This window comes from Varanus komodoensis, unplaced genomic scaffold (genome assembly GCF_004798865.1).
Source record: "Varanus komodoensis strain SLA01 unplaced genomic scaffold, ASM479886v1 scaffold18_3, whole genome shotgun sequence".
Taxonomy (NCBI): domain Eukaryota; kingdom Metazoa; phylum Chordata; class Lepidosauria; order Squamata; family Varanidae; genus Varanus; species Varanus komodoensis.
Genome location: NW_025335549.1, coordinates 2,964,332 through 2,988,188, shown reverse-complemented (window position 1 = coordinate 2,988,188; position 23,857 = coordinate 2,964,332). Strand labels below are relative to the sequence as shown.

Here is a 23,857-nt window from a genome sequence, read left to right as displayed (position 1 = left end):
GCACACGCCGTCCGTGACCGTCACGTCGTAGTAGTAGCACGGTCCGGGCTGCGGGGGACCCTGGCGCGGGTGCTCGCCTCGGACCGCCTGCGCGCCGCGCTCCCGGACGCGCCGCCCGTCTCCGTGCTGCGGCTGGAGCGGTACGGCGCGGACGTGCCGCCCCCCGGCGCGGCCCCGCGGCCGCCCGCCGCGCCCTGCCCGTGCTACTACTACGACGTGACGGTCACGGACGGCGTGTGCCAGGAGAAGTGTCACCTGGCCCCCGAGCTGAACCCCCTGGTGCACAAGAGCGCGCTCCGCTGCGGCCTGCGCGTGCGCATCACGCAGTGCTCGTACATGTACAACGAGAAGCGGCTGGGCGACGGCTTCCTGTGCATCGAGGGCCTCGAGATCCTGGGGGTCTCGGACTTGGGGGAGGCCCCTCCGGCTCCCAAGCCGGGCCGCGAAAAGCCCGCGGTGCCACTGAGGGGGGGCAAGAGGCATTACCTTCCCTTGTGGAATAATGAGGACCCCTATGGGGAGATCTGGGTGGAAAAGAAGGTGGCACAGGATGTGTGTGTCGATGGTAAGTTGTGCACCAGGAGGTGGTGTGGCAGGCCGAGCCGTGGAGGCGGGTGGTGGATGGCAGGCCGTCCTCACGGGGGAGGGTGCCACCCTTCCGAGATGCCCCTGCTGACACTCCTCCTTCCTCCGGGCACGAGCCGGAGGCCCTTGCTTGCGAGAGTCCTGCACTCTGGCTCTGGCATAGTGCCACTTACGTTAAGGCAGTCAGTGAACAGCTCTAGGAAGGCGTCCTGACCACATTCCTGATGAAGAGTCAGGTTTGCAGGTGACACACAAGCTAAATTCTGAGAAGGGAATCATAGCCAGTAAGAGTGTGGGGTGCTTGAGTGGACTTGAGGGTGTACCTAGATCTAGGCCTGAACTGCCCTACTGTGCATTTAGGTACGTTGGAATAGTATGCCTTATTGCATTCTGGCCCCCTTCTGGAAGGCTGATTTTCTGTTTGGGGCTTTTGAATTCAGGCAAGGAATGCAGCTTGCATATTACCTGTGATAGAGCAGCTGTCCTAATATTGGGCTTGTTTATTATTTCTTTATTCATTGCTTTTCCATCCCACATTTTTTCTCCCTGGAAGGAACCCATGTGACTTAGATGGTCTTCATTCTTTCCATGTTATCTTTACACCTCTGTAAGTTAGTTTAGGCTGAGAGTCAGTGACTAGCCCAAAGTCACCAAGGGCACTTCATGACTGAGTGGAGATTAGGCCTGAAATTTCCCCAGTCACGATCTCACACTCTGCCACATTCACACTGGCTCTGTATGCTTTCGGGAGAGGCATATTAATCATAGATGGCCCAGTTTTTGATACCGGTACATCTTACTAACTTCCCTGTGTGCATTAATATGTTTCTGTAGGGGTATTACATGGGGCTATTACACCCAGTCTTGTCTGTTATTTGTTTCTGTTTGCTTTCTTAGAATCTAAGCTGGGAACTCTGTTGCAGCTGGACATGGGCTGGAAGTCCAAAATCAACTTCCAGCCCTTGCTTGTAAGAATCCTGCATAAGGCAAGATTACGGTATTATGGGAAACCTGACACAAAACTGGACATGCCGTATCAGGTAGGAAACCTGCATTTATTAGCAATAAAATATATTTATTTATTTATTTATTTATTTATTTATTTATTTATAGCATTTTTATGCTGCACCCATCGCCAAAGCCTCAGGGCGGCTTACAAAGAAAAAGTTTGTATGAGGGGATATAAAATAGGCAGTTGTACATCCAGTGCATTCTTGCATTGGTGCTGCTGGGTCAGTTTTAATTTGTTACAATGTCTGCTGAGTTGTTCCTTTAACAAATAGCTACAACTAAAGAAAACAATTGTGATTGATTACATAATCATGTCTTTGTACAAAGTAACTGTGTATAATACATATTTAGATACAGCTTGTGTTGATGTAGCACAGGCTTTCTAAACAATGAATTTTGTCCTAAACAGAATTGAAGTATACTAAAGGCAACCTCCAGTCTAGTATAGTGCATCGACCTCCATGATTGTAAGAATTCCAGCAGAGTTAGCTGGTTGTAGTGGAAGATCAGAATTGTTATTTTGATAGAATAAGAGGCAGTTTTGTTGCTGACTATTATGCTAATATGCATCTTACTTAAATAACTTTCTATTTAAATTTCCAGATCTTTACCTAGATTAGCCAAATTTCACTAACTTGAGCATGCAGAAAGGGGTGTCTTATAATGTTGTGATTAATACAAATTAGTAATTCTTAGTCATTAGGAATTGTTAATGTGATATGCAACATGCAGATCACTTGAATATGTAACAAGCGTTCACTGCACTGTGCAGTTTTTCATAGCTATGTCATTTCTTTTGTGACTACTTTTTCTCTTGTCGTAATGTCTCTTACCTTTCTTTTTTTACTGTGCTAGACAAAAACTTCCTTCTACAGATCATTCTCTTACGTTCTACCATGTTTCTTGCTATATCTAGAAGAGAACCTCTCTTTCCAATTTATTGCCTTTCTCTTCATCTTCAGGTTTTGTCACATGTGCCAGGTTTATATAATATGATTTAGTAATCTAAGGAGTATCATAGGCTTTGTGCTACTGGTTTTACCATACATTGCTTCATAAAGGCCTAACCTCTCTACCTTTTGTTCTCCCTGTTTTCATTCTGTTAAACACTAGATCAAAAGTAGGTAGTTTTGATTTTAGCATGACTTCCTTACTTAGGATTTTAACCTCAAAGCCCAATTCTGTTCAGTGGGGTTTTCAGTGTGGCTTACAACCAGGTAAGTGTGTTGGGGATTGCTCTCTTAAGGTGCAATCCTATGCATATTTAGACAGGAGAAAAAGTCCTGCAACTCCCAGCATCACCCAGGTAGCCATTTGGGCTGGGGAATGCTGGGAGTTCTAAGACTTTCATCTAAACATGCCTAAGATTGTGCTCTTAGACTTCTAAGGTCTTTATAAAGGGCAGTATTCTTTCTGTTTCTGTACAATATCTTGCATATATTTTATAATAAAATGAAGAGAAAAATCACACAGTTTGAAAAGTACAGCTCAGCCTTAAGCATTTAAAATAATTCTTAAGCAATGCATATTTATGCTGCAGTCTCACATAATACTCGGCACATGTTCTTAATTTTTGAAGGCCTATTTTGAAGTGGCTGATCCTTCTGGTATGATGTCAATGGTGCTGTGGAGCTCCTTATGCCCTGAGTGGTACCGCAGTATGAAGACCGGCACCGTTTTACTGCTTGAACAGTATGGTGTTAAAGCTAGTTACCCCTTCAAAACACAACCAACACCTGGCGATTTGCACATGAAGAGATTCTCTTCTTTAGGTTAAGTATCTAATGATGAATTGTAATTCTGTAATAAGGTGTTTTACAGGAGCTGGAAAATACACTTGCTTACAAATGTGCAAATGTTGTGTTCCTACTTTGTCATTTATTAGGCTTATATTCAGACACACCACCCTGGACCGTGAAAAAACTACCCTCAGAATTCTTTACTGTGTACACAGTCCCCCAGTGTGGCAGGAAGGGGTTTTCTTCCTTGGCTGGAGAGCCGAGGCTTAAAAGAAACTTCTTCTGTGTTCGGCCAAAACCTACTGAATTTTTCATCTGCTGAAGTACTAAATATTCAGCTGAATTCATTGTTCCAGTAACCACTCCTGAAACAAGCAAAAATCTGTACAGTGAGACTGCATGGGATCCTTACCTCTTCACTTTGTGATGTAGCTGGCACGGTTCTCTTACATGTGTCTTGCTTTGAGATCACATCGTAGTGTTTGATGTGTGCATGTGGTGTGTAGGCAAGAATGTCAGGCTAGGGAGGAGATAAATCAAAACTGTTGATGAATTATATGCCAATTTGACAGTGATTCTAATTATCTCCGTCAAATAGCATATTCAGGTTTGTCGATCCAAAATGTGAACAAACAGTATTCTCAGTAGATGTTGAAACCAAGTTTCGGCCTTTTAAAAGTGCTAATGGGGTTCATGTAATAATGGAGATATTTTTAAAAAATACAGCGGTGGGGGAGAAAAGGCAAGTGAAATCAACGAGAGGTGCAAATTAAGCAATGAGACTTTTCCACTGAAGAGTAGGGCTTCCTACAGCATAAATGGAATGCTTGTGCAATGTGTAAAATAGCTAATTATCTCTCAGATTCATAGCAGTTTTTTATTTAGCAAGTAATTTGAAAGTTTATTGTTTTAGAATATCAGAAACTGTTTAAGACCACAGTTAAAGGAGAAAGGAACATAACAAAAACAGCTTGTGGGGTAATGTACAGCTCCCTTCACAGAATAAGGGGAGCACCAAGCTGCTCAGTTTTCACCCCAAAATGACATTGAGAGTGAAATGTGTCTTAGGTCTGTTAAGAATAAAACTTATTCAAAAAAAAAAAAAGAAAAGAAAAAGAGTGAAATGTGTCTTGGTGCATCATTTTGAAGAGAATATGGAACTGGGTTTTAGCACGGGGGCTTAAGCTGAGTGTTCTCTCAGACAACTGTTTTGATTCAGAGATATTTGCTTACCATGATGCCCATCGTAACAGCCTCCAACTTGATGTAATCATATGCTCATTCTTGCCTCTTATGCAGAAGTACATACATATTTATCTTTCCATTACTGGATGCTGGGAAGCTTCTTAAGTACTCTTTTGTTCTAGCGTATGGAAAAAAGATCTCAGGGCTGAACCCATCTTGCAGAGATTTACCATTCTTTGTGTTCCTGTTTGCCAGGCCATTCGGTCTGAATGATTTCTGCTATAGAAATATCTCTCTTCTTCCCTTCAGTGTAGTGGGTAGGTTTGCACAAGGTGCTTAAGGCATCATAATTTCAAAGCCACTGGGACTTAAATGTGTCGTCCAAAGTCAGAATGACATTATGGCTTGCTGTAGGGTTGGCTAACTCTCTGTGGCCTGCTGAGTGACGCACAGGTCAAGGGAGGCCCCACTGCAAGCAAGCTGCTTGGGCTGAGCCGCACGGTCTCTCTGCCACTCTGGCCAAGTGTGGCATAGTGGGGGCTGATGACAGCTACCTGCAAGTGCCCAGTGATATTCATAGGCTTCTCTTCCAAGGTACGCCATTCCCTGAAGCCCCGTTCCCTGGAGGAGGGCCAAAGGAGCACTGGTTGTCTCCACCGTTGCTGGTCTCAACTGAGCAGGATGCCTCTGCCAGGATGAGTCCAGGGAGCCTTTGACAGCTGCTTAAACGTGCAGCTTGGGCACTTTTGGTACTGTCATCCCCACTCTGTTCCTTCAGTGCTCCTTGCTGTTCAGAAAGGTCCTTGTTTCCAAGTTACCTAATACCATGTTTAAGTGTGTGCAGTTAATAACTTGTCTTATTCAAAAACTTCAAAGTGAGATAATGCAATTTTAATAAAGATATGCTTGCTTTGCATAAAGTCATAGCCAGTTTTTATTACTGATATAGTCAATATTCAGCCAAAGCAGAACACTTTGTTTGTTTCATTTTTAGAAATCACTTTGAATATGCGAGACCCTCCAACTAAAATTAACATCATTCCAGAAAATAAAGTTAAAGTGGAATGGAAGTTGCCTGAAGTTAAATATCGATTTATAACAAGGTTACAGTTTTTTAATGTTCTTTTTAATAGGCAGTTTGTCATAGCAGTATACATGACCAGAATCAGTGATATTACAGAGTGTGTTGGGGGAGGCAGGACAGGGAGGGCAAAAAAAAAAAAATGTTGTTCAGGAGTTAACTCCTTCAGTAACCATCAGTATATTAGTCCTTTTGGATACGTTGATAGCAATCATAAGTTGACTCTTGTGAGGTGCAGGACTTTTGCCTGTGTTCTCTACCCAAAGATTTTCTTTGAATATTCAGATCAGTTTTGCTCTAAATGTGACTGCTGCAATTCCATCTGTTTTAGGTCAGAGTTAGATAACTTACCAAACAATCACTCTTGTGATATTATTGGCCTGGTACAGTATGTGGGAAGGACTGAGCGTACAAGAAAAAGAGGTAGTCCAAAAGTCTGTTTGAAATCCCTTTCAGTTTGTTCAAATGTATTCCTTTCAAGCATTCATCCACATTTCTGTTGCCTTTGCAGAACATGGAGAAGATTTCTGGATCCATCGCTGGGTGCATGTTGTAGATGGGACCTCTGAGCAGCCCTTCATATTAGAATTGTTTGCCACATCTCAGCCAGAGATATTTGAACAAATTCATCCAAGTATTTATGTTAATATGTTAAAAGTTGTTTTGTTTTTGTTTTTTACAAGTCTGTTTTATATTTCAGGCACCACAGTAATGATTAATACCACCACAGTGCTTTCCAATTTCCCTGCCAAAACAATGGAAATAGGGAAGTGGAAGGTGCCATGGGGTTCCTCTGTTCTAGTCTCCCACAATTTGCAAACACACAAAATCGCAGCAACATAAACACGTGTATCACCTTCAGATACAATGGTGGACATGGGTGGACATGTTTACTTCCGAATTACAGTTGAGAAAGAATGCCACATGTGATGAAGCCTTCCGTTTGTTTATATATCTATCTGTATTTATGGCGCAGCCCTCAGTGTTTGTAATCCACACAGTCCTTGGGGATAGTTTATAGCCTTAAGGCACTGTATGTAGGTGTCCACCAGGAGTGAGATGGTATGGCCCTAAGATCGTGATATTGGATCAGTCCCAGGGTCCTCTTAGGTCCTCTTAGTGGAGCACCTTGTTTCCCTTAGTAGTCAGCCAAATGTTTGTTTGTTTGTTCTATCCCTTTTTGAAATGTTTTCTGAAAGCCCAAAAGCGGGGCATGAAGGCAGTAAACTACTTACACGATTTCCTTTCAGTGAAACTGGTATGCTGTGACATGCCTCTTAGTTCTCAGAAGGAGCAGAGGAGTCTTTTTACTATTTCAAATTGCAAATGGGGGCTCTCCCTTTTCAGAAAAGATCCCAAAAGGAAGAAAAGTCTTGCATGAGGAAAGGGGTTAGGGTAGGACATGTTTCTCTTGCATCCAGTTCTCTATGTTCGGTATTTTTCAATTCAGAGGTGGCAGTCAGTTGCTCAACATTCTTTCCGAAGCGGTGTTGGATCTGGTGTCAAGGGCAGGTGCAGTTGGGCACTTGCTAAGGGCCCTTCCAGCAGGGACCCCTTAAAAAGAGCCTTCTGAATTTGCTCCACAGTTGCAGGCTGCTTGTTCACTTGCCTTAGCCTGGCCCAGCTAATAGAGGTGGTGAAGAGGAGCAAGATATGCCCTGCCTGCCTGTTATGCAGGCGAGCGGCAAGGATGAGAGAGAAAAAGCTGAGGAACAGTGGCAAAACACCCTCCATAGCCAGAACCCAGCAGTGGATGGTATAGACCAGACTCAAGTTCCTTACCTGCTGGACTTCGTTTGCACAACATTGTATAAGATCTTTTGTCTACTGAAGAAAATTCTGGGAAGAATAAAAAATTAAATTAGATTGATCTTGAAATCATGGAAAGTATTAACTGTAATAGTGCTTTTTCCTGCCATTGGTAGCTTTTGTTATTAATAGTAACATTTTGTATATTCATCAGTGCTACAGTGGAATTGTGCTTAAAAGTTTTACTCCAAAAGATGCGTAAATAACATGGCATGTGCATGTAAAATAAGTAAATATATCAAAATAATCTTTACAAAAAAGTGATGCAGCTCCCTCTCCATCTCCAGTGACATATTTGGTATGTACACAGATGAGGGTGATACGTGATACCTCTGAGAATGGCTCCTGTCCAGTTTACCTAACAACATCTAATGAAAGTGAAATATTTGTTACAGGTAAATAGCATTAAAAAATCATCAGTACATGCAAATCATGCAATCCCCTTCTTCTGCCCATGTACTTTTGAAGCAGCTTCCTGTTTCCCTTTTTACCTCTCTACAACAATCCTGACGACTGAAACAGCTCCCACTCGCATCAAGAAACTGTAGCTGGCCCTCATTTCTGCTCCATATAATAGAAATGTATTAAATATTATCACACATGTCTGCATGGCTTCCACACTCTGGGATAGTTCCCTGTCTGTTTCTCAAGAGAGGCAGCCTTATCAGCGCCTGTTGCATGTTAATTTAATATCAATAACATGTTGCTAGGTGCTATATTAATGGAGACAGCGCATTGCCAGTTGCATGTGATTTAGGCAAACATATTATTAGTGCTTCAGTCTTGGAGCTGGGGATCCACACTCTGATCTCCCTGTCTCCCCTCAGAGCCAGTGTGGCAAGAGCTACGCTGGCTGCTTCTCTGGGGTCAAAATCGGGACAGGGCAGGACAGGAGGGAGGGGGACTGGAGTCACCAGGATATGAGAAGTCCTAGCTGTTGCAGCCTGCTGCTTTCCCTCTCCAAAGTACCAGAATTGGTCATCCAGCTGAAATACAGAGTACAAAGCATAGAGAGGCAACGGTCACTTCTCCCACCCTGCACTGGATACTAGTGGACACAGGAGCAGTTGTGCCCTGAATTGCTTCACAGAATGATAGCTGCTCGATGTAACATTACAATCCCCACTAGTCAGTTTTGTGTACATCAACCAGAATGGTCAGAAGAACCCTGCCCCTGCGGCACCCGCCACCACTGATGGGCCAGGCTCATCGAAGAGGTGTGCACTGGGTATGACGCTTCTGGGAAACCAGTTCATACACGGTCACTTCTAAATGCTACTGTTTTCATCTTTTGATTCTTGCACCATAACTACCGCAACCTTTTTCTTTTGCATAATAGGGTGGCACAAGGGCCAGCCATATACAAAAGATAACAAGGTGAAGTGCTTTATCCAGTGGATTAAAACTCAGCAGGAAGCGGTTCATATGGAGAAAGCTGCCATTGGTGGATATTACCCTTTCCCACCTGTCCCTGACACCTTTTTGAAGTTTTGTAAAAGTGTTAAAGGTACTTCGTTTCATTCATGTACTCTCAATCATGCTCATCACTTTCTGAGGGGGTGTTGGCATTTCTTTGCAACTTCACACAATCCAGGTCTTTATCGATAGATTCTGAAAACATGTCAGGCCATGGTCTGGAAGTTGCAAGAAAATTGTGTATTTTCTCCCTTGGTCCTGCCATCCCTGTGGCCAGCTTGAAAGGGCAGAGGTGGTCTGGGCTTTAACTCTGACTGCAATTTAAAGCGACAGTATGTAAAAATCGCAATGCAATCAAAGGGGCGTGATGGCTTTGCATCCTTACTGTGTATGGATGTAGGTTTCATGGCACCACAGAGTTCCAGGGATGGCCTGAAATGTTTAAGGCAAAAAAGATATGCTTTCTGTCCATATTTAACTGAAACTGCCCAAACGCCTGCTTTTCTCAAATGTTTTGCAAATGAAAGTGCTTTAGATACTGTTTTGTGTCAGCTTAAAAACAATAACTCCGTATTAAAGTATTTTCCATATGAATCTTACAAATCTTATATTCATACTTTTTGGTGGTACTGTTTCTTTAAAACGAAGTTTCAGGGGATTGCTCTTTGCAGGTGAATCAGTTTTGACAACCATCAGTGAAATGGAGAAGGAGATTGAAAGCCTGCACTACAGGGAGCAGAAACGCATTGCTTTTCAGGGGATAATTAGTGCTATAAGATATGTCAGCTGTAGCAATACATCTCAAGTTGCCTCAGGAGTGGAACCAATGCAGGTATGGTGCTTGAGAATTAATAGTATAGTACTTAGGATACTGTGATCATAATTACAATGGAGAACTTGTGCATTTGAATTCAGAGAACCTGCAGACATTGTCTCTTGATTAACATTTTTCCCTGATTTTGAGAGCAAGCAGAATTTGAAAGTCACACTTTAAGGTTTTTAAAGTTATAATAACTTGAAGTGCCTCCTAGTACTATCAGTAGACATATGTATCTCCTCCATTTTTTTCCTTAATGCATTTTCAGTGGTACGGATAAAGACAGAAACTGCAGTGGGAAAACATGAGAAGAGTGAAAGGGGGTGATAACAACAGCTGATCCCCCCCCCCCATAAAAATCTATGAAAGAGGCAGGGCAATATCACAGTAAACACCTCATCAGGAAGTATAATCACTGTATGTTGGTGTATGATTTTAAGAGTATTTTGCATGGTGTATTTAAAATAAATCAGGGCAGTTAAGGATATGACATGTTAATGAGTGCTTCTGCTAAGAGAGTGAAAAATTAGTCATACCTGAAACTGAATGTGTTGTGAACCAATCCAGCTATTCAAACTCCAATAGATTAACAGAAGGTCACTATTGCAGATTTCTGAGTCAGAAAATGACTCTGCTGAGCAAGAAATAAGAAAGCATCAGCAAGCCGAGGAAGCAACTTCTGTGCAAGGGTCTCCATCATCTTTGCAGGAGCCATGCATCGTAACCAGAAAGAGCCGATCAAAGAGAAAGATTCCAGCTGTACAGTAAGCTGCTTCTACAAAATGGAACAGATTCTTTAATGTCCCTTCTTTATATTGTTGACATTTGTCCATTTTAGGGCACAATTCTGCCTCCGCATACTCTTTTCAGAACAAGATGAGGCATATATAGCACAGGAATTAACCTGTTTGAAATGGGGTGGATCAGTGGGCTGAATTCTGTTTTCATTGACAGTGGAAACCCTATTCGCAGGGCTGTCCCGGTTAGATGATAAATATCTGGGAATGGCCTCACTAAAGAAAAGTAGCCATACTGAGTGAGAATGGGTTCATTCCATGGGTTCCTTACCATCTGCATGATTGATGGATTGTACAATACCATTTTCTAGTATGGCATTCATTCAGACTAGGGTGGGGAACTACAGGATAAGGACATGCACAGTCCAGAGGAAATCTTACATATCCAGTAAGGTTATTGTGTCTTTATTCAGCCAAGTCCACAAACCAATGAATATGGAATGTGAAGGCCATTTCATCTTATTGCAATCAATGTGTTAACCTGATCTTGTCCTTTCCTGCAGCTGTTCTGATGAAAGCAAAACCCATGCAGATTCTGCTCTGTGAAATTAGGCTGGGTCGTACAGACCTGTTCCAGCTATTCCTAAAGTTTTGTGTAAGAATTATACCCTGCTGTTCTTGTGGGGTTTGTGTGTTTTTGAAGAGCTCGTGTTTAATAAGATGGCTTTTAAAATGGGGCTCAGGTTCTCTACATATCAAGAAAAGAATTAGGAATTCTCTCATGCCCAGACTAGCAGAAAGTATGTTTTGTACATGGAACAAGACACATTGCCCGTTGGACGAAGGCACCTCAGTTTTCATTAAGGAAAAAAAAAATATGACTTCATAATAAAGGAGTCAAGTCCCCAATTCAAGTTTGCTTACTCAGTGAAGTAATACAGATTTACTATTTGTTTTAAGGACAAGAGACCCTCTTCCTTTACCTTCTGGATATAAATACTTCACAAGGTCAGCAGGAAAAAAAATAATGTAAGTGGCAATTTCTCTGTCACTTTTCCATTTCATTGAACTTCTTAAAGTGGTATAAAGACTCTCAACATCCATGACAGCCAGGAAGGTGTTTTCTGGAATATTGATGATGATTTGTAGTTTGTTTGGGATGCCAGCAGTGTCCCATAGGTATTGAAGTTATGGGGTTGAAGCATGGCATCCATATAACCAGCTGCTTCAGCTGTGTAGCATTACTGATACCCCAAGCCTTTTGGGGGTGGGTGCCCAGGATTTCCTGGATCATTTAGTTTAGAAAGCATATAGTTGCCTAATCAAAGTTCCTGGAAAATTACCATGTGGTCTAGTTCCTTCTAGTATTCTTCAGTGAAATCTAAAGATAAGAGTTTATAAAATAGGATGCTGGAGAACTGTCTGTCAGCCTCCAATTTGTTCACAACAATTATAGTTCCTTTCTGTCAGCTTTTTTAATTGTAATGTTAGCATTGTTCCAGAATGTGTGGATAGGAGCAATGACCCAATTCAGCTTCCAGATGTATGTACCTAGATGTTTGTGAGTGTGTGTTGCAATGGGTTTTGTAATACAAATTGACCTTATTTAATGAGCTTTAAGAATGGTAATTGGAGTGAGACAAGGGTTGGAAAGGGCAGTGATATCAGGTTTGTGTCCAGACAAACTGAGTGCCTCCTAAACCAGTTGGAAACTATACTGCAATGTATTTCAAAAATTGCAAGGAATTAAATATTGTGAAAAGTAATTCATCTTAATTGGATCTTTTTTTTTTTAACATAGTGATAACCCAGCTGTTCCATGTTTGGCCAAAATAATTGGTTTCTTTACTGGAATTTAAGGCCCTTTTAACATACACAGTTTCACTTATTAAAATAGCAAAAACAAAAATATTAGACCTCATTTAATATAATAAAGCTAGAAGCTGTGATAGAATAGACCTGCCATATGGCAGAGTTTGATCTAAACAGTTCCAAGTTTCTGCCTGCCTTTTTCTTCTGTTGAAGAAACTTCTGGAAATGGTAAGATTCATCCACATTACAAAACTAGTGTTAGGGTTTTCTTTTTCCCCATAGGGTTGTATATAATTTGTATTTTGCTGTCTTTCTAACCCAGAAAAGTATTTGCTTATCAGGTTCATTTCTGCAATACTGTACTGTGAATACACATACTGTGAATACACAAACATATGTACCTCTGTTTCCTTCTTGATCATCATTCATGGAAAAAAGCTTGAATGTATTAAATATAAAATACAACAACTACATTTTAGCCTGGAGCTTTCTTCCTGTTTAGCTTGACAAAATTAAGATTCTTAGACCCAAATGATACCTTCATAAAAATATGCTGCCTCTGCAAAAGTACACTATTCTGTAAGGAAATTCCACAGGTTTTATTTGTACTGTTGATGTAGAAGAGAGTCAATGTATAATACAGTCCACTGTACATCTGGTCTCCAAAATTCTGTGCATAATGTTTCCTGACGGCCAACACAAAGTCCTGCTTGTTTTACTGATCTTACCCTGGGTGATGATATCTGAATTAATAAAGATTATTGGTAGTTTGAAATACAATGCTTTAGCAGCTTAGTCTCTGAAATAATGGATGTGTTTGATGACTCCTTGCAGTTCTCTGTTTATATCCACTAACCCCACATTTATAGCATTTATGTACCCTGGAAATTTTATCAGAATTAGCAAAGAAATGTGGGATGGTTTCTAAAATTGGATTATACTGCTACTAGCATCTCTTGTATCTTCAAGCAAACTCCCAACAGTCAGAGAGGAAAGCTGTTTTTAGATCCTATATTTCTAGCTAGTAAATTCTGGGGAAAATGTAGTTCTTGAGTTTTAAACATTAAAAAAGTTAACTGGGGTGGGTTTTGTTTACCTCCAATGATTTACTGAGGACCAAAGGGGACACGGCATTGGAAATCTATAGTTAAAGTCCCTTGAAATCTTTTTTTTCCATTTTAGACTCTGTGTCTTTGTCTTGGGAAGAGGGTATTAAAATGTACCCACACTAGCACAGATACTTTGAAGTTAAAAAAAAGTATTAAGAATTAGTGACTGTTCTTGTCAGCTGGTAAAATGCCACAATCTCAGCATTCTGTATGTTACACTTTCTGATTAGATAATAATGGTGCAATAATGGCTCCCCATGCCTTCATTTTTTTATTTTATTTTTTTGTGGCGGGGTTGCAGGTTACATACGCAAGAAAATTCCTCTTCAAGAGAAGAAAGCCACGAAGTGGTAGAAGCAATGCAACCCTGTAAAAGTAAGATTTGTTACTTGATTACTATATATAAAATTAAAATCAGCCATTCCTAATCATTTATTTATTTTACTATTTATTTAAAGCATTTCTCTGCCGCCTCCATCGCAACAAAGCCATCATCACCATAGGACCAGAGTGGAAAGCAAAGTTCATAGGCTTTCCTCATCTTTTATATCAATGCATTATGTTTACAGGGCAAGATTATAAGAAAATCGTAAGTTGTATATGTTGCTAAGCATAGAAGTAGTCTCAAGAACTTCGTTCCATGTAACTAAAGCTCGCCTTTTAGTTACCATAACTCCTTTTCCTTCTCGTGGTGCATAAGCACCGACCACTCTGTGTCAAGGCAATACTAGCTAATCATATGTAACGAGGAGACGGGCAATTGCGTATGAAGGTAAGACATGATCTAACATGAATCTTCTAGTCTCCCTGCTGGTCAGTGCTGCTTCACCATATGGCATCCGAGGATATAATTCTTGTGCACAAGGCAGTTCTTTGGGCCGTAGAGATTTTTTAAAGCCAGTGGCTGCTAGAAAGATTAGGATTTAGATGATTTGATAATAGTTACACTCAACTCCCGAACTTGCTGCATTGCAGCTAGAACTGGAACAGTTATTCTTGTTTTACAATTCTAAATGAGAATCATCGCATTCAGATTCCAAAACAGAGTGACATGCAGCCTGATCTCATGGCCATTTATCTTACTTAAATAAGTTTGCTTCCAGGTGAGTGTGTGTATGGTGGTAGTAAAAAAAAAGTGCTGGGAAATACATTTGTGAAGTTATCTGGATACAGGTGTCTATCACGTTTATTATGAAAATGAATGATCTCAGCCTTGCATTCATTGTCTGAGATTGCTGCATCTTTATGCATTGAAGAAAGGATAATGATGATCATTAACATAACTAACAAGTGCTAAATCTTTTTCAAAACCTAAAATGCTGCGTGTTCCCATCTGGATTTGTGGCAGAAGAATACTAAGGAAATGTATTTTCCTTCTTTCTTTAGAAAGTGATGAGCAGGATCAGATTTTCTTAACTAATTCCTAGTGTAGTGGACACTGGTTAAAAGCTTGTAATTTGTTACGGTTCATTTGGAACAACATTTCAGATTATCCTCTATGGTCTGGCCTAGACTTTGCTTTGTGGGGCACCCTTATATATGTCAGCATCATAAATATATTACAGACAGTTAGGATTTTCTGCACAGCCAGAATGCTTGGCCACATCGTGCAGCCGTTTGTTGTCACGTGCCATTTCTGACTTGTGACTCAATGAATGAAAGCCCTCAAATACCCTTTCCCTGGCAATTCTGCTCTTTGAAGTTTGTGCTTCCTTTATGGAATCACCCACCTTTTATTTGGTCTTCCTTTTCTTCTTCTGCCCTCACCTTTCCCTCGTGTGATGGTCGTCTTCACGGAGTCTTGCCTTCTCATGATGTGTCCAGAGGCTTAGATGGCTCATACTGGGCATCTTCAATGGAACAGCACTAATTATTCATATAACATTTGTATATTGTATGAAGACTTGTGGGAAATTCTGTCAGTTTATTTATTTATTTAGGAAATAGTTGTAGTCAGATTACCTCAAAAGCCAGATTAATAAATGTTGTGTAGAATGAGAATGATGGAAACAATGGCTAGGTTATGCGAATCATTCTGCCTGGAAGAACAAATCAATTTGCAAAGAGCTTTTGTAAATCTGGGCAGTTTCTGGTAATGTTAAAGAACGTGAGTGGGTTCCCCCCCCCCTTTATTAAGAAAATAGACAAAATACTATTTTTTCACTCCCAATGCACCTTCCTCACTTGAAATAGAACTAATTATAGTGTTATAATTGCCCAGCTGCTATGCTTGCTTTTCTCAGATAATTTTTTTTTAAGAAGTAGCCTTTTTTATTAGCAGTCAATGGAGTCCATGCGTGCTTGCCTGCGTGTGTCTTCTCTCTCTCCCTCTCCCCCCTGAACAAATAAATGCATGTTGGGAACTTTAGCCAGCAGGTATTGGAGGCTAAAATTAAGGAGATTAGCAACATGTTGATGCGCGAGAGCTAGCATAAAAGAATATGCAGTTTCTAATACAACAAAATGATTGCACTGGCAGTATTTAAGTTGGACTGGAAAGTATTGTAAGTTAAGGGGAGGATCCTGTGTACACAGAAGGAGAGGGCAGACCCGTAGTTCTTGGACAGAGATTCCAAGATCCAAATCAGGTTAAAGAGAAAAATCAGTAACAATCCTGGTTGGCATCACAGTATCTTGGGATGTTAGAGGGGATGGAAAGGGGGGAAAGCGAGGTAGGAAGAGGGATTTGGAGTGCAGATGGTACCTTTCCTAGAGCAGAAGGAAAGGAGAGCCATCTTCTTTGGGGGAGGCCTGTATATCAGGAGGCAATTCTAGGTGCCCGGCTATCAAAAGGACCTGGGGAAAAGTGGAGCCCTTACAGACCCCTAATGGATCCCCTTAGTCCTGTTCTACACAGGCCTTTTAAGGTGAACAGTAGGAAGGGGAGCACAAATTGTAAGTTCCCTTGGAGCACTGACAACACCACAAAGTCATGAAATTAGAGGTGGGGAAGGAAAATGAGGATGCAGGGGTAGGAGTGAGAAGCGAAGCTAACTTACAAGTAAAAGGCTGAGCAAAACCGAGCTGGAGTTCTTTGTTAGACTTTCTTGCCAGGATTTGGCTACAAACAGGAGGGGTTCCCAGAGCAAGAGGGGAAGGGTATTTGGAGTACTAGCTGGACTGAACATTTCTTGCCAGGAGGGGTGAGTGCAAAGGTGTGCAACAATGAGTCATAATATATTCACTAGTGGCAATGTTGTTTTAGGCATGGAGCCTTCCCTTTGCAGAGTACCTGACATTGGGCACGCCTTGGATGGCTAGATTGCATTAAGAGCCTGGCAAAGAGGACAGCATTTGCTGAGCTCAGAGGTTCCAGGCTTATTACAAAGAGAAAAGGAATTCATCGTAATGTACGTGTGAAAGGAGGTCGGTCTGTGTATATCCAGTTTGTTCTTCTGTGTGCCTTAGCTTCTGTTTTGCAAAATGACGAGATGCTAGGAACCGAGGTGCCCATTGGATCTGAGAGAGAGTGGCAGTAAGGCTGAGCCTCTGGATAAGAGGAGATTAACCATACATTTACAATCTTCATATTAGCAGGTGACAAAGAAACAGCTGATGTGTGTGAAACAGTTCAAGCAAGGAGGAGGTGCCATAATTCCTGGGAAAGCACTCTCTGGACAGCAGTAAAAGACAACTTAACACAGCACTTAAACTACAGCACCGTTTTCCCAGAAAGCTTCCCTTGTAAATTTAATTACATGCACAAAGAATTACTTATGCAGCGATACAATCTTCACCCAGCCAGTTGGAAACCAAAAGAACATATAAGAAATGGAGAAGTGAAAGTCTTTGAAAATACTTGTCCTCTGGAATACTATGAAGTAGCTATTCTTAGTAAGTAACCACCATCTTTCCAAGACAAAGTGCAGTACTTGGCTAGGACATGTTAACAGTTTTGAAGTCTGGATGTTAACGAATGAATGCTATGCACTGCTAAATGGATAAGATACTCATATTTGTTACTCTGTAGGAGCAGTAGGTTGCTTTAGATCACCTGTAAGGAACGTAGGGTAGGACTCACAGAACTTGCTACTACACAAACACATACAGAAAGGAGGGAGGAAGAGAGGTTTTGGTTTGTGTTTTTCAAATGGCAGACCTCTCATGGTATGCCACTGCCGAAACAGCAGAGTTTCACGAGCCAGCTGTAACATGGCATGCTGGTCTGCTGTTAGAAGCAGAGGCAGTCCTCTTGTGAATTCACACAAAACTCTTGACTTGCCCAAGGTAGATCTTTGGAGCCCAGCCATAATATGTCTGTCCCAAGCTTGCAGGGCCTACTGCTTGACTGTATAATTAATGTCCTCTGCCTTTACAAAGGAATCAGCTTTTAATTAATCTGCCCAGCTCTGCCATTTACTGAGATAATTTTAGATAGTTTACAACTTCATAATAATCTGCAGAGCTGGGCAGAGTTGAGGGGGAGAGAATTGAACAAGGGCAAATGCAATTACACTGGAGGAAGATCACCCCAATGTAGAGCAAGACGGTGAAAGTCTGCAATGTGGCAACACATTCAAGATAGATGTAAGTTATCTCAGGAATAAAATTGAAAATTATTTAACAGCAGGATTGGAGCAATGAAGGGCAATGTTATACTAGTCTTTGTAAATGAACAGCAGCACAGGTTCCAAGACTTTGGGCAGAGGTTTGTGGCGGAAATTGTGCAACTTTATTCAAAATCAATAATATGTCATTTGGAGTAATTTGCTCAGTATTAGAAAGATATTTAAAGTGCTTCAAAGAAAAATTACAAGGCTGTAAAAGGATCTAGGAATTACATCATACAAGGAATGCCTGCTGACTATATTTAATCAATAGAATAGGTTTTCATCATGACCCACAATTTGGTCTCATCTCAACCTGAGCTGGCTTAGAGTTGTAATCAATGCAACCAAATTCCTTTGAGGTTGGGGTTGGTTTTTTAAGAAACATTCATGTTTCTTAAAAAACATGCAAGCTAATGCAAGCTAATCCACACATTTACAGTATGCATTCAGGGAAACGAAGCTGCAAGCTACCTAGAAATGCAGTAGAACTTTTCTAGACATTTCCACGGAAAGTTTAGACAGGTAATTACCAGAGTATTATTTACTAGTATTTCAAGCTTTTACAGACCATTACGGTAGCCACATGGCTCTCTGGATGGTTATAGCCGTAACCTTAAGATTTTGCTCTAGGATTTTGTGGCTGAATATTGAGCCATGCAGATCACTGGACCTGTTTAAACTGATATTTCAACTTGCCATTCCTGAAATCTTTTAAAGATGTGCCAAAGAATCATAGCAAAAGGCAGGCATCAGAGCTTGGATGATTTGCTATACTCGCATCATCAACATCTCGTCCAAAGCTTCCTTTGCGAAAGGGATTCCTGCAGGCAATTAAACAGTTCCTTAAGTTATCTGGTGGTAACAAGAGATAACTATTTCTCGTACAGGCTTAAATCATGACATGGCAGTCGACGTAGCCTTCCTGCCGATATGCTGTCCCGAAGAATCTAATTTATTTCCAGCAGAAGCTGTGCCAAGTGATGCAGTGTTGCCTCGTGCCAGTGGCACCTCATGTCATCAGGAGACAACGAGCAAAGAAGAGCTCCCTGAGCTACTTTCCCTTTCAGGTAGGACCATCTCGATGACAGCAGGGTGGTTTGCAGCTTATTGCTTGCCCCAAAGTAAGCAGGTATGGTTGTAAGTGAAGGTTTGCCCTTTCCACTGAAACGTCACTTCTGGACAATTATGTTTGAAGGCAGACTGCTGGTTTGGCTACCCAAGGCAATTCTTCGATTCTCATTGCAGTGCTGAGCAGTGAACCATTTTAAATTGAGCTGTGTCTAAATGAATTATAATATCTTCTCCCTGAAGAAGTGGCAACATTATTAATGAATTGTAACAGTTTTTGAGGCTCACTTCCTCTTTCCTTTTGAAAAACAATTTTTAGTTGGCAACTGCAAAACCCGCGTGCTTAAATGAGCATGCCTTCCCTGCAGGTGTTCGCCTGTGTAATTGTGTCTGCAAAGCAAACTGGTCTTGAATATTTGACCCACAATCTAGAATGATTGCAAATTACGCTTTTCTGCCTATTAGTGCCAACTTGTCTTATGGTGCGTAAAGGAATTGCCAGTCTCTTCAGATATGTGAAACCAGGAAGTTGATGGAAGCTTTTTTTTATTGTGCCAATCATTTGTCATCTTGTGTTTTTATGTTTAAAACCGGAAGCTGCAAATCTGTTGGGGGTCATTAGGGAGCATACTAAGCTCCAGAAAAGTGAAATGTTGAAGGACTGTCTTTAAATAGAAGCAGTTGATTTTACTCTTTTGTTTGTTGCTTCACAACAAGTTTCACATACAGCATTTTCTACAGTTAATTCCAAACAATAGTTCAGTGTCCACCTTTATTAAATTTTGCTAAACAAAGAAGTTTATATTCAAAAGTCTAAGCTGCTAATACATGATCTCAATGAAGACAACGGTGGCAGTTTTCCTCTTTGGCTTAGGCATGCAACTGGACTTCCTGTGAATGGATTTGCTTTGTTGTTGTCATAGAGTTGGAAGTGAGAGAATAGATTTTCTTCATTTCCCACTTCATTACAACCATTCTGGGACATAACATGATAGAAAAAGCAATCAGTTGACACTAATGTTTTTTTCTGGATATGTAACAAAGCAAGTTAGGTCTCCTCATATTGTTAATTCATGTTCATGTTTCCACACCAGATGAAGTTGTAAAAGCAGCTGCTGACCTGGAGAAACAGCATGTCATCTGTATTCTGGATATCTGTTCTTTGGGTGAAGATAAAGTTGAAGTCTTCCTTAACAAAATCTATAAAATAACAGAAGTGGATGTAGCAAGCCAAACATAGCTCATTATTTATTATAGATTTGCACTGTTAAACTAAGAAGAATAAATATGGATCAGAATGCCTTTTTCCTGGCATTTGTCCAGCAGACGAACCTGGATACTTCGCAGTAAGGCTGTGAAGGAAAGTTCCGGACCCTTTGTACCTGGGAGCACACTTCTCTGTTCCATTCGCACACAGGGCACCCTGAAATCAGTGTTTGGGTGCCACAAAAAATGATAGTTAACCTTCACCTGAGGTTGATGTGCCAGAAGGGAAGCAATGAATCTATTAAGTGATCATGTCCTGCTTGTGCAGGAGAATTTGGCTTTCAGGTGCTGTTACCTGATTGCTTGGCATTTCGAGGTGGTGACATTCTAAACGTTTGGCATAATGAATAGTGAGCATCTCCAGATGGAAGAGAAGACTTGGTTCCAAGTATAACTAAGCTCTGACCTGCCAGAAAGGATAGCCAAAAATGGGTTTCCCGGTATTATCACTCATAACCAGAAAGAAAGTTGGGAAAGGAACAAGGAAAATGACTAGAGAGATGTTCTTGCTCTCTGAAGGCAACTACCTTAAATCCCCCAGAGCCTTGTCTACGGGGAAGGGTGTCCGTGTTCTACATTTGCTGTGCCAAAATGTGAGTTTCAATAATACTGTCAGCTAATATGTGTGGAATGGCTCTCTCTCACAGAGAAGGTGAGCTTGGAGCAAACTATTCAAATGAAAAGTACGTGGTAATGTTGGTTCTTGTAGCAATGGATATGCAGTGGAAGTGCTGTTGATGCAGAACTAGTAGCCTAGCTCAGGCATAGGGAACCCTCAGTGTGGCCTCCAAAGCAAGCAATACCGCTGCTGTGCAGTGAAAAGGAAAGCAGTGTTTGTGTGTGTGTTCCGAGCTGGGCAGCGTGCATTTTAATCTAATTATTCCAGGAGCCATTTCCACTCCCTGTGTCTTACTGCAATATTAAACCTACAGTGTGATGTACCTTACTGACATTTTAACTTAACAGTGACTCATCTTTAAGTGATAATTGTGCACATAATACTTTTCAAATAGCTCTTTCTTTCCTGTGATTACCTGTTTTTAATAAAAATGAAACATTGGTTCAGTTCTGTATGGTTAAAGCAAAACAAAGGGTTGCTTGTGTGTTTTCCCATGTGTACATGGATAACAGGCCTTTAGCGTTCAGTTATATACTCATTCTGGAAAGTGGAGGTAGTAAATTGCAAGACAGCCCTCCAGGTTGTTGCAAATGCCGCAGGAGGAGTTGCCACAATGGCTTGGATAGCTTGGGAAACGTCCCCAGCAGCAGCCGCTCCGAGGCTGCAGTTTCTCAAGTACAAGCAAGATGGCTGTGCTTGTCACCCCTCATGGCCACCTTCCTTCTGCCCCTCCCATGGAATTGCAGTTTGTGAGTCAAAACAAGAAGCATCTCCAATTCAGCTCCCTTACCAAGGCCTTTCTCAGTGTGGCTGGAACTCAGGAATGCCCTCGTTGGGGTGTGCTGACTCCTTGTCATTTTGGTGCTCAGCACACACCTCAGTTTTGCCAGCCTTTTATACTTTTAGTCTCTCTCTCTCTCTCTTGCATGTGTGCACATGCCCCCCACCTCGAGGGATCAACAGTTTTATTCTGCTTTGATTTCCGGGTTCCCCCCACCCCATCCTTGTATTTTTATTCCTTGCTTTCTGAGCCAGTCCTGGAAATGCTTTACATAAGAGTTAAGGATAGAAATGTGTACAGTAAGAATATACAATCCTAGAGGAGTGGCATGGATTAAGGGACAGACAGTGGGAAGTCAGAACGGGTGTATTTATGTAGGCTCCCTTGGGTGAAATTGTAGAAAAGGATAAGTCAGAGGAGTAAGAAGAGAATGCAAAATCATCATCATTCCAGCAAACTGGAAGAACAGCTAATTTCACCCCAGAATCTGTTACCCAGGCACCATGGGCCTTCAGTTGCCTTTTCTTGCTGGTGCTCCAGTCCCAGATCCTTTCTTTCCCCACAGTACCACTCATGTATGGAAGCTTATTATGGGGGATTTTGGAGCTGGCTGCCCTCACTAGTAGCAGCAAAATATGGGATGAGAAGAAGCAGGCATTCTTGCTCTCGAGTTTTCCAGGCCCGATATCTTGCAGGCTGCAAAGGAGCAAAGGTGTAAATTGTGGCTCCATCTCTCTTGCTCTTCACTTGAATAGGAACAGGAGAGAGCGCTTTCAGCTCTGCACCAACTGTGTAACTCCATAAATTTTCACCTTGTCACCTTCAAAGCTCACAGTTTTGGACTCATTTCCATATGTTGTTGTATATGCTAATACTGACTGAAGTCTTCCTGTGATTCAGTTCAGTTACCAAATTGGGCAAGAGGGTATTGGTAAACCCAGGGTGATACCCAGTTTTGCAAAACAGCAACAACATGGGGAAGAATCCCAAGGTGGGTGAAAAATCTTCTGAACAGCCACACAGTACCTCAATGGCAGGGAATGCTGATTGGCTAAGAGGGGGGGAAAGCCTGATATTTGGCTGGGATGGAAGAATAGAATACGGAGCGCACACAGAAGGGTAGAGATAGAAATGTTTAGAGAGAACCATCTAATTCTGAATAGGTCTCTCCCTGGTTCATACTGAAAAGCATTTTATGTGTTCCTACAGATTCAGAGAAATGTAGTGCAGTTGGGATTGTGAACAAGAGTTCACAATTGTTATTACCCACAACAATTCGGCAAGAACTACTGTTCGTGAGTGTCTACTTCAAAAAGCCCAGAATAGTTCAGCAAGAACTGAGCATGCTCAGTAGGCTCAGAGTGCTAACAATTGGGAAAGAAGCCAGAGTTGTGGAGTGGAGTGGCTGGAACCCTGAACAGAAATGTTCCACATAGTGAAGCATGTTCAGTTTATAATTCTAGTTTTGTCTTAATCTGATTGTTTCCTTGGCGAAAGCATTGACATGAAAATAACTGATTTGGCGTTCAGAGGTGCTTCCTTTTTTAACCTCCTTAACATCCCTGATGAAAGTCACTTTTACTCTTTCCTGCATATATTTTCTGCCTGACAAATATAACTGGAAGGCTATATGTAGAATTTCCTGGTGGCTTACTAAAGGGACATGAGGAATTCATTATCTGATGGTCATGTAGAATATGGTTAATATTTTAAAGCTCTTGTGCAAAGATTTGGAAGAACTATTTCTTTGTAAATACATGTTTGGATTCAGAAAGAGACACTTTAGAATCACAGTCCAGAATAGATAAGGACACACTACAGCAAATAAATTTCAAGAAGCGTTTTTTTCTTACAAAATCCAAAGACTTGTACCAACAGCCTGTGTTTAGGAAAGATATAGAACATGGGCCGAATTCTTTTTTAACAAATATAAAGTGTGCCAAACAATTACAAAAGTGTTTGTGTCTGTTTAGTGGGTCTGTTTCTAAGGGTCCAGTCAATGCTTTTTAAAAGAATAAACATGGGAGCTTTTTCTGGCTCTGTGAGCATAGATAAACTTAATATCAAAGACACACAAAAAGCACAACTGGTTCTGCATGCCCAAAGGGACTCCAGAATTGTGTTTCTTAAATAGCAACCTCTGCTAAGGGGGAACAAAGGATAAATTATGAGAGGGGGAAATGCTGTTGCAAGAAGAAAAGCCTAGAATCGCACTTAAGCATGCCTGCAGTAAACCTCAAGAGGCCAGTCCATGGTTGTAGTTCCCAGTTAA

The 23,857-nt window shown here is 41.3% G+C and overlaps 1 protein-coding gene across 1 annotated transcript; it reads left to right on the top strand.

The window, feature by feature from the left end:
* Positions 1-179: 179 nt before the first annotated feature.
* RADX (RPA1 related single stranded DNA binding protein, X-linked) lies at positions 180-21,250 on the top strand. Its single transcript, XM_044427260.1, has 15 exons — positions 180-565; positions 1,483-1,625; positions 3,176-3,368; positions 5,515-5,623; positions 5,933-6,024; positions 6,113-6,235; positions 7,698-7,805; positions 8,750-8,917; positions 9,498-9,658; positions 10,253-10,407; positions 11,341-11,409; positions 13,603-13,676; positions 16,836-17,135; positions 18,739-18,918; positions 20,014-21,250. Exons 1-15 carry the CDS (start codon positions 337-339, stop codon positions 20,157-20,159), a joined length of 2,250 nt encoding a protein of 749 aa, XP_044283195.1. The 5' UTR covers positions 180-336; the 3' UTR covers positions 20,160-21,250.
* The last annotated feature ends 2,607 nt before the right edge of the window (positions 21,251-23,857 follow it).